This window comes from Aythya ferina (genome assembly GCF_964211825.1).
Source record: "Aythya ferina genome assembly, chromosome: 3".
NCBI classification, from domain to species: domain Eukaryota; kingdom Metazoa; phylum Chordata; class Aves; order Anseriformes; family Anatidae; genus Aythya; species Aythya ferina.
In genome coordinates this window covers 8,064,556-8,083,162 of record NC_140298.1, presented here as the reverse complement: position 1 = coordinate 8,083,162, position 18,607 = coordinate 8,064,556, and the positions used below count along the sequence as shown (strand labels likewise).

Genomic DNA, 18,607 nt, shown 5'->3' with positions numbered 1-18,607 from the left:
GAATGAAAAAAAATGTAATGCATACATGAGATGTTAATTATATTCCTTTGTGCCCTGGAAGCTACTCAGTCTCCTGGGAAGTGTACCTGGCAGAGGTGTTAGCTGAGTCACTGGAAGCTGCCGAGGGGAAGAACCACTACTGTAGTAAGTTTTCTTGTTTTACCTTTATCACAGCGCAGTCAAGATGATCAGTAAATGACTGAGCAAATGGAATGTTTTGTCATGAAAGACAAAAAAAATAATGATTTCCAGAAGAATGCTTCTTGGTGGGCATGGGTTGCCAGGTGCAGAGAGTATTCTCCTACATCACCTCGTTTGATTTATCAGGGTCTCATAAGTGATAGATACACAGAAAAGTGTTACTTTGACTGTTCATTCCACCTACTTCTGCATTGTCCTCATCTCAGTCTTTTCCTTGCAAACTCCTGGACAATAATTATGACTAGCAATAGATCTTCTCACTACGTATTCACAATTCATCTATGACTGAGTTATACTCACCAATACATTACTGAAGCCTACAAAAGATTGATTCATACAGAAATGAGGCATTCTTCCCTAGGAAAAACACCAAAAAGAACAAAAACTAGGAAATCCGAGTTCTGGTGCTGAATCTGGTGTAACTGTGAAGTTACATAACTATGAAAACATGTCGGTGTTTTACACTTGCTGTGTCAGTTTTAGTCAGATAGGGAGATGTTGCTTTGGGGTTGTTGGTTGTTTTTTGGTTTTTGTGTTGTTTTTTATTGTTTTTGTTTTGTTTTTATTTTTTTGACCAAAACTGTTACTGTCTTATTAATTTGAATATGTAGGTAAAAGGTTTCTTTCCAAGGATATCAAAATCAAACCTTATTAAGGATGGATTTCTTCTTTGGTGGTTCTACTCTGTAGTGTATTATGGATTTTTTCTACAGATCTTACTGGAAGTCTCTGCAAACAACCAAGTGGTATGAAATGAATCGAAATGCAGAAGGAAAAATACACATATGTTTCTTTTAAATACAGTTCATTTCAGGTCTCCCTTGTGTTTGTAAACTTTTGGTCCCTACCTATTAAAGGCATCCCACTTTGCAAATCACTTTAAAAGAGAAAATACATTTTAGCAATTCAGTAGGTGGCTAAGAAGTTTTCAAAATCAATATAATGTGTTTTTCTTATGTATTTTCATAGTAGCTCATTTAACATTTAATCTCCTCCATTCCATATATTCCAGTTGTAGGCTGCATTTTCTGTATATTGCTACTTTTCATTGGCAAGATGAAATCATTATTTTTTCTAATTAAAATACTCAAAGACTTTTACTTTCCCAGCCTTTCATCCTTACTGCTTTCCAAAATGGATAGTATAATACAGCTTTCCTTTAATCTGTCTCTACACTAATTTTAATCATTTTGTGAAGAAGAAATTCCATCACGTGTGGCCAAGAACGTATACACTATTATGTTTTTCAACTAAAATCTAAAACACAAGTGTTCTGTCCAGAAAAGAAGATATATGTGCAAGTATTTCCATAGTCAATTAACTCTTCTAAGCAGAATATATGTTTGCTTTTTAGTTTCACATTTGATCAAAGTCTAGCTGGTTTATACCCCCATTTAATCAACTTTATAAAAGCCCGTTTCTCGTTGATGAAAATATCATGCAATTTAACCCATTATTAGCCAAGGTGAGTTTTAAAGGGACAGTTCACTCTGGTAAGCACCCACGTGCATGTGTCAGTAGGATGGGGCCAAATATATACTTTCTGGTTATAGGTAAATATTTCATTTTAATACTAGAATGCTTTCCATTTCTTTAAGGGGAGGGGAGTTAATGTTGCATCTACCACTGCCTATATAAAAAGAGATTTAAAAAAATTAAAATGTTCTGTTTTACTCAGCAAAATCCTTTCTTCAGCCAGTATACTCTTCATAAAATGGAGCGTGTAATTTTAAAGATTACTTTATTTAAGTTTTCAAAACATTTTATTACTCTCCTCTAAATGGAGTAAAATAGCTCCACATGGAATGTAATTGAGAGAAAAAAAATGTAATGCTCCTCCCTCGGAGGTATTTAAGAGGTAATGTATCTTTAAGTGTCTCCGCCTCTGAATCCACCCACTTCTTGATAGCTGCAGCAGTCTTGTTGACTCATAAAAGCTGTGTTCATACAATAGCCAGCAATGAGCAGTATTTTTCAGAGATTTTAAGAGCACACCTCCTGCTATGTATTTCGCATTCTAGTTTGCTGGGGCTGAAGGTGTATGAAAGAAACAGTTTTAAGTTTCTTAGATATTGCAAAAGATAGTTCCTCCTCTCATCCTGGAAAATCCTGACAGACCAGTTGGATACCTTTCAGGCCTTAACTAAGAAGTTTATCTGCTCATCCCACTGTCTTTTTTACTGTAGAAAGACCTGAGACACCCTTACGAACTGAGAATCTGACTAATTTAAACAGATGGCTAATCCCAGTGCTGTCTGCAATGGACATCTACATCATCATCATCATCAGAAACAGAATAACCTCTTAAAAAGTGGAGTCTGTAAGAAAAATGGAATTACCAAAGGAATGAAGGTAAGGCTTAATTGTTTACCACAATTGTCTCAATAGTGAAAACAAATAGTTGCAACATTGCTTATTAAGCTAGTTTTACGAAGGTCTCAGTCTTCATTGAACAGGTGGTATGGCATTGGCTTGTGTGTTAAGTTTTATAATCTCAGAATGTGTTGCTGCATTGTTTTCTGTCATCCTAAACTGCAGTAAGAGTTGTGGATGCTCGCGAACAAACTGTTTGTGTACTAACGAGGCTCTAGTTCATATCAAGCTCAGCAAACGCATGCACCTTGAAGGATAGTAGTTTCCTTTTAAAGCTTAACCAACTGTGGAGTTGACTCTGTGTTGTATGAATCACTGGTGGAAAGCAGTTTTATCAACCTGAAGTGTGTGTGGAGTGAGTTTCAATGTATGATTTATTGCTGTACAAATATAACAACAACAACAACAACAAAACGTAGGCAGGAGAAGCTGTCTTTTCCTGATGCTTACATTAGTGCAAGGTTGGCTTGATACCTACTTCACTGATACCTGCTTTCCAGCCTTGAACAGCTTAAAATCCACGTCAGTTTACTTACCATTTTCTCGAGCTGTTCTCTGTCAAACCAACAATTCTCATTTATGTGAACATTTTGTAAAGTAGTTGAAGTGCAGCATGCCAAAGAACAAACCACAAAACCAAAGGTGTTCTTTTGCCAGAAGAGACGAAGTCTTAAATGTTGTCTGTCTGCAATACCAGTTCTGCTTGGGAACGTACTGTCTGTCTTAAAGTATCCTAATTCTGGATCTTAGTGTGGTCATTAGTAGAACCTCTTGTAGTGACTAGGAGAAGGCTGGCTTTACAGCATGGTGCCATGGTGAGAGGAGGATGGAGAAGTTGCTTCAGGAGCCTGAGCTCTCACCTGACTGTGTCTCTTTGGAGCCTGTTGAAAGCTTTAGACAAGCATGGCAAGGGCTCCACTGCTTTACAAGTAAACTGCTATCTTAAATCTTTTTTAAATGGAGCTGTCATGCACCTAGCACTCTAATGAAGGCACGCCCAGTGTCAAGCTTAATGATTGTCTGGCTTTAGGTGTCTCCCTTGGTATGGGTGTTTCCTGATCGCTGGCTTGCGTAGGATGAGGAGAGCACAAAAGCTTGTGCAATGACTGAAAAGGCCTTTCCTGAGATTTGCTTCCAGAAACCTAATTTAGCATCCTTTAATATATTACATATATTTCCTCATCATTTTATGTATGAACTATTTGCCACTATGGTATCTGAAATCTTTTCTTTTGGATTGAATAGCAAATTTCAAGGACTAAACCTTGCCACTTGTTCGTTGCTAACTTGCTACAAATGAGCAGTTTTCAAGCAGTAAGCTCCCAGGAGAGTATTAATTAGAATTGCCTTTCTAAATCAGAAAGATATGGCCAGAGAAGTGAAGTAGAATATTACTAAAGGTAAGCAAAAGGGTAGCAAAGGCTGGGCTGAAAGGGATGGTAAAGAAATGAAGTGTTGGTAGAGATAGTGCCCATAGCACTTCACTAATCCAGCAGCTATGCAGTTGGAGGAGAAAGGGAGAGAAGTACTGAACCATTGGTAAATACTTTTTGTGGCTGAGGAAGAGTTGAGGATGTAAAGCCTTAGAAAGTTCAGGAGGGTTATCAAAGGCAGATTTGGGAAATCCGGGTCTGGCACTGTGTTATGAATTACATGCCATTTCCCCTGTCTTCCTGCTTCAAATGCAGGCTGAGAAAGAAGGAAACAATAACAGACAAGAGCTCTGTACGAAACAGGAATCTCATTCCCGGTAGGAATCTCCCCATTCCTGTCTGGTCTGTTTCCCCACCCCAGCTGCCTCACCCTGTACAGTACTTATGCTTTATCCTATTTTGCAGGAATAGATATTGTTCCTTTCTACCTTGTCTGTTTACATGGCTTACTGCTGTAGGTGTGCAACATCACCCAGTCTTATACTCACAACACCTTGCTGAGGTGTGCTCCCACCTTTTACAGCTGGGATCTGAAGAGCAAGGAAAATGGCAGCTGGGTGCACAAGGAAACCTGTGCAGGAACCAGACACAAGTTCAGCATGATTCCAGTCGTCATCCTTTTCTCCTCTTTTGTCCTTTCTCCATATTGCCCTGATGTCCCTAATACTGTGTCATGTGCTCACACGCATGTATATATCAATGGTCTCTTCAACAGATTGATTCATAATTAAGCACCTTACGTAGGAGAGGAAATAGTGCTAGAACGTTCAGGATGTGGCTGATGATACTGCTTCTAGCACCTGAGACTTGTGGCAGTTCTGAGGTCTTGATCTTTATAACAGCTGTGTTACTTGCAAGGACAGAGCGATGCTCTGGTTTGAGAGAGAGAGCTGATGTTGCTGAGGCTGCAGTAAGGGCACAGCACGGTGAAGGTTTCTAAGCCAGGAATATGTAGCAATATCTGCACACAATTGGCTGACTGGAACATCAGGCTTTGCAAAACTCAGCTCCATAAACCTCTTTTCTAAGGAGCCCACAGGAAGCACTGCCTTTGGAAGCACTGCCTTTGAAAACACTGGTTCAGGAACAACGTATTTTGCATCTTTGTGATGTAAGAACTTTTGTGTGTGTATGTGCGTGACAAGAGAGAGAGAAACAATTCTAATAAAGCAAAGCCTCCTGTTTTCTGAACTAAAGATTTTGTTTAACGGGTTGGGGAGGGTAATTAGGGATGATCAAATGCAGGGGAGCAGGAAGGGAGGTTCTCTTCACTTCTAGCAGTCTGTGGCACACCAAGGGCAGGAAAGGAGGTAGCTAAGCAATAAAGAAGCAGTGAAGCATCCTGCCAGAAGAGATGCTGTTGCTTCTGGCAAAGAAATATGCTTTGCCATGGTGGAGAGGGGACTGTTCATTTGAATAGCTTCTGTGATTATTTGAAGTCTAACTCTCTTGGAAGCTGGACCACAGTTAGACCTTAGCTTTGGGAGGTGGGTCATGGGCCATCTCTTCCATTTAATTACTGCTTGTAACATAGGCATACGCTTAATATTCTTCCAGAACTTAAAACCTGGACTGATCTTCATGTAAGGCGCATTTCAATAGTTAACCTATTTTGTTATCTAACTGCAGTAGACAGGAGAAGGTATTTTCCTAGCTGTGGTTTCTTTTGCTATGTACTGCCGCTGGTTGGGTGTCACCTGTAGGGGACATTGTATTTTAAAACAATAGGTGTTTTTCCCATGGGAACAATATTTTTTCCTATGGTAAACATTCAACGATTTTATTTCTTTGATGGATCACTTCATTGGATGCCTTAGAAAGCCTCCAAGACAATATCAATCTATTCATGAATTCGTTTTTTCTTGCCTACACTATAATGGCAGTAGCTTGGAAGATACTTGCAGTGAACAGACTATAGCCTTTTCCAGGAGTTCCAAACTTTTTTCTGAAAAAGAAAAGAACATGGAAGGATACCAGACTCAGTTACCTCTGTCTTGCTTTTTTGATGGTCAGAAGACATGATGACCTCTGGCGTTGGGGGCCCTAAAATTCAGAAGCTGATTGTATTTGCCTTCTGTCCTCCAACATCTGGTCCTCCTCCTAACTTTTCTACTCTGCTATTGATTCAATACTCCAGCAGCCACCTTCCGTCCCTTCCATGCTTTTTCTTACCCTGCTTTTCTTCCTCTCTTTTCTGCACTACAGCATCACTGCCAAATGAAGATTTTAAAGAAAACATTAAAAAAAAAAAAAAAAAAAAGTTATGAAAAGAATATGCCATGCAGCTGGTCTCACTGGATTCATTTTCTTGTATGTTGTAAATGCCTTCTCGAACTGCTTTGTGCTGTGTCTTCTCACACATTTACTTCATGTGCTTTTGCAGTAATTAGTGTAACTGGGGCATTCTGGATGCAAGCTCAATATAAATGTTAATGAGTCCTGTGGGGAAAAAAATAAGCTAATTCCTGCAATTAGGGTGATGTGATAAGGCTATTAATAAGAGAAGAGAATGGAGGGAGTGCTTAAGGCTGATCAGACTACAGTTTTTCCAAGTTTGTAACCTCATCTGTGCAACAGTAATGATCATAATAACATTTTTTTTCCTCCAAAATATCTGTTGTTGTTGTTGTTGCTTTGTATAAAAAAAAAAAAAGTGAAAACTGACATTGTTGGCCCCAGCATGGTTCATTTCCAACACCTAAGCCTTTTGGACCTGTTCAATTATGCGTGTTTTAGTGGAAAGTGGAATACCCATATGAGTTTTATAGCTGTAGTGACAGCAGGAAAGTATTAAGAGTTGGTTTCCAGTCTGCATTCCCTACCGATTACTTTACCTGTTGCTTCAGCTGCAGCATAGACATGATCTCCTCATCCTCAGTTCCTGCCTTCTTCTCTCCTCAGTTTCGGGCCCCGGAAATTTGTTGCTTTGTACCAGCACTCTCAGCTATTAATCACAGGTCTCAGATCCACACCCTTGTTTCTGTCATTTGCCCTGCTATGTGATGAGCTCAATGCATTGGAAGCAGGAAATGTCGAAGGCTACCTTCAGCAAACTGAGATGTGACTAGAGTGTGGGCACATGTAACAGTCAAGGACTCGTGTAGCAATGTTTAAAGTATGTTGCATGAGATTTTACATACAAGACTGGAGATTGTTTGCATAGTACACTAAGTTTCCAGTAACACTGTAGTCCCACTCCTGTTAATGGCTGGAAATCTCTAAATTCAAGTAATTAATTTTTGGTGGTGATTGGGAATAGCAAGCATGGATTTACCAAAGGTAAATGATGTTTGACTGACTGTCTTCTATGATGAAGTGACTAGCCAAAACAGCATGTAAATATTTGCTTTGGATTGACAGGCCTAGCAAACAGAAAAGCAGATGATAATTCGGGGGGACAAAGGAACTCAAGAAAGATGTCGGGTGTTTCAGTACAACCTCCTCCTAGCACAAGAACAGTTCATCGCTGTATTCGTGAAAACAAGTAAAACATTAGGAGGCTGGCTTAGTTAACCAGGTAACCCATGATTGACCTCCAGTGCAGCCAGGCAGTATAATAAGAGGTGGAAACAGGAATGGGCTACAAAAAAAAGTACGTAGGAGTGGTGTTAGGAAAGCCAAAGCCCACCTAGAGTTGACATTTACAAAGGATATCAAGGGGAGCAAGAAGAGCTCTTACTGCTATATTACTAGTAAATGAATTAACACAGAAAATAAGGCTAGTTTCTGAATGGGGTGGGTGACTTAGTGATGGCAGACACAGGTAAAGCTGAGGTACTTCGTGCTGGTTTTGCCTAAGTTTTCACTAATAAATTCTCCTCTGTTGCCTCAAACCACCAGGTTTGAGGAGGAGAAGAACTACCAGTAGTGGAAGAAGTTTTAGTCATGGATCTCTTGAGAAATTTCAAACCATATAAGTGCATGGGACCAGAAGGGGTGCATCCAAGTATGCTGGCTGATGTCATAGCGAGATCTCACCCTATCCATGACCTTCCAAAGATGGTATCAAAGAAGATCCCTAATAACTTTAGACAGGCAAATGTTCCACCTCTCTTCAAGATGTATATAACTTCTAGCAAAGATCATTACTGAAAGCATAAAGGTGGTGGTGATTGGGAATAGGAAGCATGGATTTGCCAGAGGTAAATGATGTTTGACTGATTGTCTTCTACGATGAAGTGAACACATCTGTGAATGAGAGCAGTGATGGGTGTCACCTACCTTGTCTTTATCAATGCAGTACTTGTATGCTAGTTGGGACATTACGGTCTTGATGGGTAGAGTAGTATATGGGTTAATAACTGACTGGATCATTGGGCTCCAAGGGTAGTGGTTAGTGGTGCATGATTTGCCTGGAGGCTCGTTACAAGTAGAGTTCTCAGGGGTCTGTCCTGGGATTTTTCCTGTTTAATGATTTTATCAACAAAATGGAGAAAGGAGACAGAACGCCTGCTCGCCAGCTTTGGCGACAACATCAGACAACATGCTCAAGAACAGGGCCATCATTTAGAGAGATCTAGACAGGCTGGAGGAATGTATCAGCAGAAGCATCATGTAAGTCAACAAGCACAAATGCAAAGCTGCAATACATTGGTACAGGCTGGGGACTGACCGACTTGGGAGCAGTTTTGCCAAGAAAGTCTGTGAGTCTTGGCAGACAGCCCACTACATATGAAACAGCAGTGCAGCCTGGCAGGGAGGAAGACTGTCGGTATCCTGGGCTATATTAAAAGGAGCATAGCCAGTGTATTGATCCACTCTTACCTGGCACTTTTCACATGACAATCTAGGATGCTGCACTCAGCTTTGGGTCCACCAATACAAGAAGCTGGAGTGACTCCTGTAGTATAAGGAGGCAGCATTTCTATGACACTATAGTGATGGACAGAATGATGATGATGATGATAAAAAAAAAAAAAAAAAAAAAAAAAAAAAGCCCCATGGAGCTCCTGCAGGTAATTAATTACCTGGTAAGATAGTTATATATATTAGTTGTATGTGCCATTCAGGCTTCCACATTCTGGAAAATCACTCTTCAGTGTCAAATGTCAGAGGGGCTGCCAGCGTTAAAAAACAACAAGGAAATCTCATTTAGTTTCACTAGTCCTATGAACAAAGCTAGTGGAATTTGTCTCCATCTTTTAGTAATATTTGATCAAATGGAGGTTTTTCAGAGGGTGAAGATTCAGCCAGCTTTGGTAATGATTTCAAAAGAACAGCCAAAGGATCAACCCTCCTGCAGAATTTCAAGTCCTTCCTTCAAAGAATGAATACATTGAACTTGCTCAGTAAAAATATAGTGTGCAATTTTTAGTTGAACTGAAACAAAATGTGGATGTGTTTTGTTTGTTTGCTGGGCTTCCCCAATCCTTATTGCTTTAACCAAGCTTTAAAAAATAAATCTGAGGCAGACACTTGGTCAGCAACGTGTCATCCAGAAGGGCTAAAATCTGGGAAATCACTTGCAACCATTACTGTGTATGTACCTGAACTGCACGGCCTGTGAGTGCTTCCAAGCTCCTGAGTTTTGCTTTGACACTGGTGTGAACAGGAGACCAGAACTCCAGAAGGTGCCACAGCACATGCTGGTGCTTCTCTGGACAGTGACTATGTGCCCCGTTACCTTCATATTGCACAAAAACTGTATTATCCCTATCTCCTAGATGGCTGTGGTACACTCATTACAAAAAGCACTGCTGTGCATTCTGTGCTTTTTTGCTGTATTCTCCTGGAGCTCCTTTCTCACTAACTATGTATTAAACTCCCAGATCAGGATTATATTTTCTCCTTGGGTAAAAGGCCGCTTTTTTCACAGCAGCTTGTTATTGCTCAGTAGAGGTAACGAGTAAAAAGAAGGCCATGAAGTGGCTAGTCCCATTGCCTGCATACTAATGCCCCTCCAGCGTGAGAATTAATTACCTTTGTTGTAAGTAGCAGTCTGGCTTTCAGAAACAAGCAAGGTAATACACGTTTTCTACCTGCTGTGTCGGCGAGGGATGTAGCTGGCTGCCTTCCATTGCAGGAGCAAGTTCATGAATATAATGGGCACAATGATAAGGTAATGGTTGCTTAGGGACTGTTCTAGGTGTCTGTAAAACCTGACTTTAGCCAGAATAATGGTTAACATCATGTTGTTTCTCACAGCTTGCTGCTTGCAAGTGTGCAGTGGTGATTCAAATCCTGTTTTATTGTGTACTAGACACTATAAAGAGCCCTTAATTTATCACTGTACACGGGTCTGTTTCTGCTGCCAACAGAATTATGAACTCTCTCAAGGATTATTATTTTTTAATTTCTTTTTGAAGAAAATTAACATTTGTTGTGGCTAAGACTGTGGCACCGAGCAGCAAAACAGGAAATTAAATTTCCTTACAATGACCATTGGCTCAGCCAGAGAATTCCTGCCATTCCTGGCAGCTAACTTTTCCACAGAAAACACTTTCTGAAAGCAACCAAGCCAGAAGTTTTGTGAGGCCATTGTCTGAGAGAGCTGTCATTGTGGGATGGATGTTGAGTTGGGAAGAAAAACAGAGCGTAAGGAGCAGAGCAGGCAGGAATAAACAGTTTTCTGGGCCAGACCAGAGTACCAAGGGGGTTTCACACTTTGGGATGCATTAATTCAGCCAGATAGCTAGAGCAACAAGATGCCTTCGGTATGAAACTGTGAGGTGAGCAGCTGAATTCCCAGGGCAGCAATCATCGACATGCACCCATGTTTTCAGCACCAAGGTAATGCTTAACCTGTTCGGGCCAGGTGACTTTCTCCCTTCCCTGTTTCTACAAAGGGGTCCAACACCAGTTTGAGAGGGACCCATGTCTGCCTTCAGTCTGAGGAAGAAGATGCTCCTGCTGCAATTGATCTGAGACTGAAAGCTTTTTGAATTCCTGGGAGATCATCTGGTGTAGATGTAATGCAGCAAAGATTTGTCTGTTCTGATCATCTCAGTCTTTTTGGAAATCATTCAGCTGTATCCTTTTTTTTCGCTCCTTCAGCCAAGCACAGCCTTTGGCATCTGCTATGCTATTTCCCCCTCTTCCATAAAAATCTATTTCCACCCCACTCAGCCTACCAAGAATCGAGGATTTATCGACTGAGCAACAGGAATATGGAAAGGGATATCTGCGGTGGGAAGCTGAGACCTGCAGTCACATCACGCTGCACTCTGCTTCCTCCAGGACCTTCCATTTGAGTTGCTGCTTTCTTGTCGCTGCTGCTGATTCATGTGGGCTGAAGGGCTGCCATCCAGCCCTCTCCGTGACTCATATGTAGCTATCTGAGACTTCATCCTGGCCGATCTTCACAATCTGTTGGCCTGCACTTGGAGTCACAGCGGCCATTTGTACGCTCCTGAGCTTCTTGGGGTGTTCTGTGAGAGTGACTCAGCCTGTCTCCATCTTCAAGCTTCTGTCTCTTCCTTGTGCCTTCACAAAACTTTCCGTATTTCTTTTGAAGGGAACATTCTTCCCTTAGTTTGGCCCCTTTAGGTTACCTGCAAGAAGTGCAAAGGCAGCTAGGATCAGGATGTTGTACATGCTGCTGTGGGGCAGATTCATGAAGATCACCCAAACCACTGCCTAGAGAGGGCAGAACACAGGTGTTTCCACCCAGTCCTCAGCAGCCGTGAGTCAGTGACTGTAGTGATTTGATACAGGAACCACGGAGGCTGGGGAATATAACTTGAGAAATAAATTAAAGACTGTCAGTGAATGTCAGCTCTTACCTCATTGTCAGCTGCTCCCAGAAAGAATCCCAGCCCTGTGATCTGATCAGACGTATCTCCTGCTCAGGCCACATGCTGAGCAGCCTCACTGCTAGCACTTCAGGTGCTGCACAGAAACCAACACCAAGCAATGAAACAATTCACAGGCACAATTCAACATTAATGAGATTTTGTGGAAGACATTTCATGGTCCAAGAGAATGTTTGAAAAATAAGCATGTTTTTTCAGTTCTTTAAGATCATATTCACATAAATTCAACTGTTTGAGCTTTTGGACTTCTGGCAATCTCTTTACACCAGGCATGCTCAAAAGGATCATTTTATTTATTTTATTTATTTTTGACTGCATGTCTGTTGATGTCGTCTCTTCTTTATATAAGGCATTACTCTCCTGTGTTGTCACTGTACAATTTTTCCTTGCATCATTGTTTTATATAAACAGCTTTTTGGTTTGCATATGTGGGTGGTGAAATTGTATGGGAGGTTCTAGCAGGTACCAGGGAGTGTTAATGCCCAAGGGGGAAGTTTTGTTGCTTTTTGTTGTTTTGTTTTAATCACAAAGGAAACAAAACTGTGATTTGATGAAATCGTCACCCCTCTTCCTCTCTTCTAATCATAGTTGTCTCTCACCTAGGAGCTATCATCCTCGGTTGCTTTTCACTTGCTTTAGGTTATGTCAGAACCGATAGTGAAGTTTTTATGAGCCTTTAAGTAGTGAATTGTTGCATCTGTAAGTGAATATATCAGGGGCATTACAAACTGGTTCTGGTTGGTGTGTGTGTGTGTGTGTGTTACAGCACAGTCTAATCCCAAGTTGAGAAATGCAAAATTACTTTATCAAATAATGTATGAAGAATGCCACATGGGTGGAATTGTTTATTAGTCATTTTTGGCTTTAGATACATTTCGTAATAGCATCTCTTTAAGTTGAACTCAGAACCTTTGAGTTTGGTATCTGATTCTTACTCATAAGCAAGCAGGAATAATTAAAGATTCCAAAACAAAGCACAAACATTTGCCACAATCTACAACTTTTAAAGGAAAAAGTTAATGTTTTGTTCATTTGTTTCATTCTGTGACAATTATACTGTTAATACATGTTAAGCCTAATTGTTCTTAAAGTCTGCATTTGTTTTCGAGAGACAGCCTATTAATTCCGTCATCCGACTTAATTTTGAGATGTATACAAATTGAACTGGTATGTTGATATGCATAGTGTGAAACATTGGATATTTTGTGTGTATTTATAAGATTTGGCAAAATAACTATGGGCTGGTTTTCTGTCTTGAGACAGAATACATGGACTTTGGGAACTGAGCATCTTTAACCCAAGATGAAACTGAATTTTAGTAAACCTTTTGTACTAGGAGAAGTATAAGTTGCTGCGTTCCTTGAAAAGGAATTAATTGGCCTTCTCATGTGTCATATTCGCTAGCTAAAGAATGAAAATTCTGCAAAAAGATAAGTCTTTAACCTGAAATGCACCGGACCAAGAAGACCTGCAGTGAGGCTGCCATCTTTTTGTTTGTTTTGTGAGCATGGATGGGTGAGCTGGCAGGCCCCGAAGTCTTGGCTTCTGGGCAGTGGTGCTCAGTGTGCAAACCCAGCAGAGGACTTGTTTTTTCAGCAAAAACTGATGTCTAGAAGATCCTTCTGTTTTCCTTCATGACAAAGTATTCCCAAGCATGCAGGTTCACCTGTTTCCAGCAAGTTTTTCTCTGTACTTCATTGGTGTCTTGGCTCTCCTAAATTTCTCTTCTGTTGAGAAATTTATTCTGTTTACTGACTTACTGGATAAGGGAAGTCCTGCCATCACTTTTTTGATTTCAGAAAGAAATTACCATGTTGGGTTTTTTTTGTTTTTTTTTTTTCATTAGAGATACATCTTTAGAGGTTATGCAAGAGTGAAAGTCACCAGACTCTTTGCCAGTAATGAACAAGACCATGTAACCAAGAATGACAGATCAAAAATGGGACTCTATCAACTTACGTTCCCCCACACACACTTCCAACCCAAAGTATTGATTAACTGATATATTTGAAAATGTTGACATGGACTTCTACGCTGTTAGGACAACAGAAATTAAGCAAAGGAAGGTAAAAACCATCTTTACTTATCTATAGGTGGAAAACATTCTAATGCTGGCCTAGAAAAGGTACTATTAGTAGTTTTTATATCTGATGTTCAGTATAACTGGAGACCTGTTGAGAACTTCTCATGCACATGGGCTGAGAACTATGTTTTTATGAAACTGAGGTAAAGCATATATTTTTATTTAATTCTTTTACTATTATTAGCAGAAACTCTGGCTTTTTTGGCTGTTACAGTATGTAGCTGATGAGAAACAAAGTGCTGCAATCCCCTAATTATGTTGCAGAAATGTTAATGTTTACAGGAAACAATTTAATTCGACAAGTTATTCAGATTCTTAAAGCATGCCTATGCTTATAGGTGTCAAAAATATGTGTGTTTGGGGATATTGTATGGGGGGGGGAAACTACATAGTTTCATAAATAGTATTATACAAACTGTGCCGAAAGTTAATAATCTTAGTTCATTTTGACCTAGTTTTCTATAGAAGCAGGGCATATGTAGCAGCAGTAGCTGTCTGTCAACTCCTTAATAACTTGTGAACCTGTTAGCCATTTTCAGCGGGATTTGACAAAGTCGTGTCATCCTTTCTTTCCTTAAAGCAGGCAGCTGGGCACAGGAGAAAAAGCTCTGCATATTCCTTGTTTAAAGAGGAGCTGCTGTGTGAACTCATTTCTCCTGTACCCTTTCTAGTAGAAAGGAGATTTGATCTATGTCCCAAGTAAGAAGGAAGTTTCCATTGGTGTGTTTCTTAATTTGATAGCAAAGTCAGTCTACGTGACGCATCTACAGAAACCCAGAATTTATTATTCCCCAGGTCTGCAGATCTCTCTTTACTTCTGCTCTAGCTTATTTCTGTGTGGCATGTACTTTATTGCTTTTCTGTGGAATTTTTTTGGACTGTAAACTTTCTGACTCTGTTTTCTGTTCTAGTAAAATACTTGGTACACATAGGAGTGGTATCTATTAAGTGCCTTTTCAGAGGGCTTTTTCATCAGCCTTCCCATGTTTTGCAAATATCAGTAGCCTATCATCCATACTGTGTAATGTAGTTGAGCTATCTCCTTCTCTAGTTGCTGCAGTTAAGCCAGGATAGGAAAATGGACTTTGGTCTCATTTCTCACAGGACACTTCTCCTCTGCCAGTCTATCTACAGGTGGAACTTGAGTTTAAATTAAATGTACTAAATCACAGTTACTGATTTGCAGTAATTCAATTCTCATTCAGTCATCCATTAGTTCTTCATCTTTAGAGACTGGGTCCAAAGGTAAGCATGTTCAAAGTCATCATTGTCATCTAACTGGCGCTTCCCCAATTCACAAAGGCTGTATGATTTCAGTTCACCTCCTGCTGATCACATATTGCACCTACTCAGCAACAGCATTCTCTAGTGAAGATGTATTTTGAGACATCAGCATAAAGACAGAAATGCAATGGAAACAAAACTCTCACCCTGTGACAGGTAGTTTTTGTAAGCTTGGGCAGAAGTTCGGTAGTTAGGCATTTTGGAGAGCTTTAACTACTTTCCTGAGATTTAGGGGATCATAATTAGAAGATTTTTCTGAGCTACTCACACAATAACTTGATAGTGTGGAAAGTCTGTCAGAGAGCTTTTAACCAGATGCAAGAAAGGCTTCTCCTTAGAAACAAAGTTTGGAAGACTGTCAGAATAGGTATTAAGTGTTCCTTAGTTTTCTTCTTGTTTTGGGTGATGATTTGTTGGCATGGCAATCAAAATATCTCAGCACTGTGACACTTCTCAGTAAATAACCAATGGCTGACTGACAGTAATTTGTCTGCGGACTTTGCTGTTTGCCACTTACTCCTATTCCCCCTTCCTCCAGCTTTTGCATCATCCTGACTTATGGCTAGCATTTCCAGACTACATTTAGTCACTGTTGCATTTGTGGCTGTGCTACGTGTCCTTTTTTTCCATTTGAATGAAAAAAAAAAATTATATTCATTTTCCTCAAGACTCACTCAGGGTTTGCAATGCAACGTTTCCACAAAGGTATGGCAGATGGGCACGTATCATGTTTTGGCAACTGTATTTGCCAACCATACTTTCTTGGAATAGGAAACATTTACGTATCAGATGATGATGGTGATAGCCAGAGTTACAACTCTGATGATAAATCTTCTGGCACAATTTCCTGAAACTTGTAGTAGAAGCACATAAGCCAGTAATACTTTCTATACTATTGGACAAGGCTTTTTTCTTACCTTGATAGAACTGCTAGCTTCTTGTTTCTCTCTTAGATCCATTCAGCCATGGTTAAAACAAGCAATCACACCCATGTTTTGTCCATTTACACATTCTGGTAGGTCATTGCAAATTAGAACAAGAATTAGTGATTTTTGGGCCATATCATTCAGCATGTAGGATGTAGCAGAGCTCATAAACAACATTATTTAAACAACTGAATGGGTAAGAACACTGCCAGAGCTTAGAAATATTCTGTATTTTGAAAATATAGTTAAATCTCTCTCATTTAAAAAAATAAAATAAAATAAAAAAATAATCAAATGACAAGACATTGAAGGAGAAGGATATCCCTAAAGCTGACAGAAGTAGTTTTTACATACTGGTCACTTCTGGAATAGGAAAATTCATTATTGAGCTGCAGGATATCTAATTTATTTAACATTGGTCAGTTCACATATTCAGATTACTGATCAGCTACATATAAAGCTTTGCATGTCATAAACCAGGCAGGTTAGAATTATAATGAGTTGCTTTAGGTCCCACTTTCACATCTGTTATGAGAAAAACGTGCTTGGGAGAAAGACATACCTACTTGGTACAACTTCTAAGTATTCACAAAGCAGTATTATGGACAAGGAATCACACGAGGATAAAGCATGAACTTCTGTAACTTCTTCTCGCTTTCGAGTCAAGTTCAGTAAAATCTGTATTAGTCAATGCAAGGGACAGGTGACAAGTTGCCATGCAGGGTGGAAATTGGGGGGTGAGATAAAGCACTGGTTGAACTGGAGAGTCTGGCTTGTTCGGTTGTCCTGAGGAGCGAGCTCTGTTCAGCAGTGTGGTAGTGCTCTGATGGAGTGAGGTGGAGCTGCCCGAGGCAGCAAAATGCACTGTGAGAACTAGGTCAGGGGTGTGCCGAGCTCCTGGGGTGCCGGCGTAGCCAGAGGCTAGAGAGGGAAAGCCAGGAGGAGGTGAAAGGTGGATGGGTTGAGCCTGTGGCAGGTGATCTCAGCCAGGATGAAGGCAAGGAACCGAGGGGAAGGAATGGTGCAATGACAGGAAGATGTAGGTCAGTGAGCAGCTGCAGTCTTAAAAGGAGGAGGTGATTCTTTTTCACTCCTTTTTGCAAAATAGCAAAGTACCATTACTGAGTAGGATTCATGGGGATGGCTACCAAAACATAAATCATTTGACAGCCATCATATTACTAATGTGTAGTTCTCTGAAAGGAAAAACTTCAGTGTTGACTGAATATTTTTATCTGAGCATCAGTTATAACAAAAGCAGTCTTGCTTGCTGTGGCTGCCACAGCCAGCTTTTTACCATATTCCCATTAGGAGAGTTCTAGGATGACCTTTTTGTAACTGTTTGCAACACCTTTGTTCAGTTCTCTTTGTCTGGGTTAGTAAGCATACCATAATCTTCTTTTGTATAAATTCTTCAAGAGTATACTTACATTTTACAATTTTATTTCCAAATCCAAAGTTGAGCCATAGTATTCCAGAGCAAATGTGTTCACCTCTGCAGGATGTCTCTTAAAAGACTAAAAACAGATTTGAGGGCTGCACAGAGAGGGGATGGTGGGGGAAACAGGGATGGATCATAGGAGATGAGGATAGAGTTGCAGGTTTTTGTGTAGAAAAGCAAGCCTTCCATGTTCCTTGACTGAGGTGTGCAACACTGGAAAAAGTCAGCAATGCTTAGCTCTTGTGCACTACAGAGACTGAGGGACATGGATGGAATTTCAAAATAATTCAGTTTTGCTTTGCAAACTAAGTGGCCAGATTTTTGGAATGACTCCTACTGAAAATAAAAATCTTTTGAAATTCTGTGGTCTGTGATCCTGTCTCCTGGCACTGTCAGAATGTTCGTGTCAAATATTTTCCATTCTTTGCATGAATTTACCCTTTCCAAGTTTGTGTTCTGTTCTAATGCAAATAATCTGGGTACTTTAAAGATTGGATATTTTCATTCAGTCAAGACAAACATAATAATTTGAACCTGAAGCATAACTATATTTTTATTTTCTGTACCTTCCTGTATATCTTCACTTACAACTGCATATAACTGAGCTAAACCTGATTACAAAGCCACCACCTCTCACTGAAGCAAGGTGCAACATCTAGCTTACATAAAGCTCTGTGCCAGGAAGAGGTTGGCAGGCTTGCTCAGAAGACAGTACAGATGATCTCCTGCCAATGCGGAGCACTGCTGGTTAAAGTGAGGAATATGAAACATCATTGGAAACATCATGTTCTCCCATAATTCAAGCAATTATATGAAAAGGTAATTCAGGCTACTTACACAGCCTTTGCAGCTGGAAGTTCTGTTTTTCTGGAGGAAAGATTTGTCCTTTTTAGAAGTTTCTCTAGCATTTTGTGCTCCTGCCTCTAGCTGTTTTGTGAGTACTGAGCTTTGCCTTCTTTAGAGCTCAATTAAAGGTGAGTTCCCTAGTCATATTTCCCCACTGTTAGACCCTAGATTCTGCCTTGTAAGTCCTTGCTGTTGGGCAGTTCTACCAGAGTTTTGTTCTTAGAGCTTCAACCTTCCTCCAACTGAGCAGAATGGGGAGTGGAGGGGGG

At 40.2% G+C, this 18,607-nt stretch overlaps 1 protein-coding gene across 3 annotated transcripts in view; it reads left to right on the top strand.

The window, feature by feature from the left end:
* Positions 1 to 18,607, top strand: part of SPTLC3 (serine palmitoyltransferase long chain base subunit 3) — a 97,746-nt gene that overhangs the window by 9,699 nt on the left and 69,440 nt on the right. Inside the window, exons 4-5 of one of the 3 annotated variants that reach the window (XM_084515158.1) lie at positions 62 to 144; positions 2,388 to 2,553. In XM_084515158.1, coding sequence (XP_084371284.1) covers positions 2,437 to 2,553 — 117 coding nt within the window. In that variant the 5' untranslated portion in view covers positions 62 to 144; positions 2,388 to 2,436. Of the gene's footprint in view, positions 1 to 61; positions 145 to 1,981; positions 2,554 to 18,607 lie in introns of those variants that run through there. The other 2 variants (XM_084515159.1, XM_084515157.1) reach the window with 2 other exon arrangements.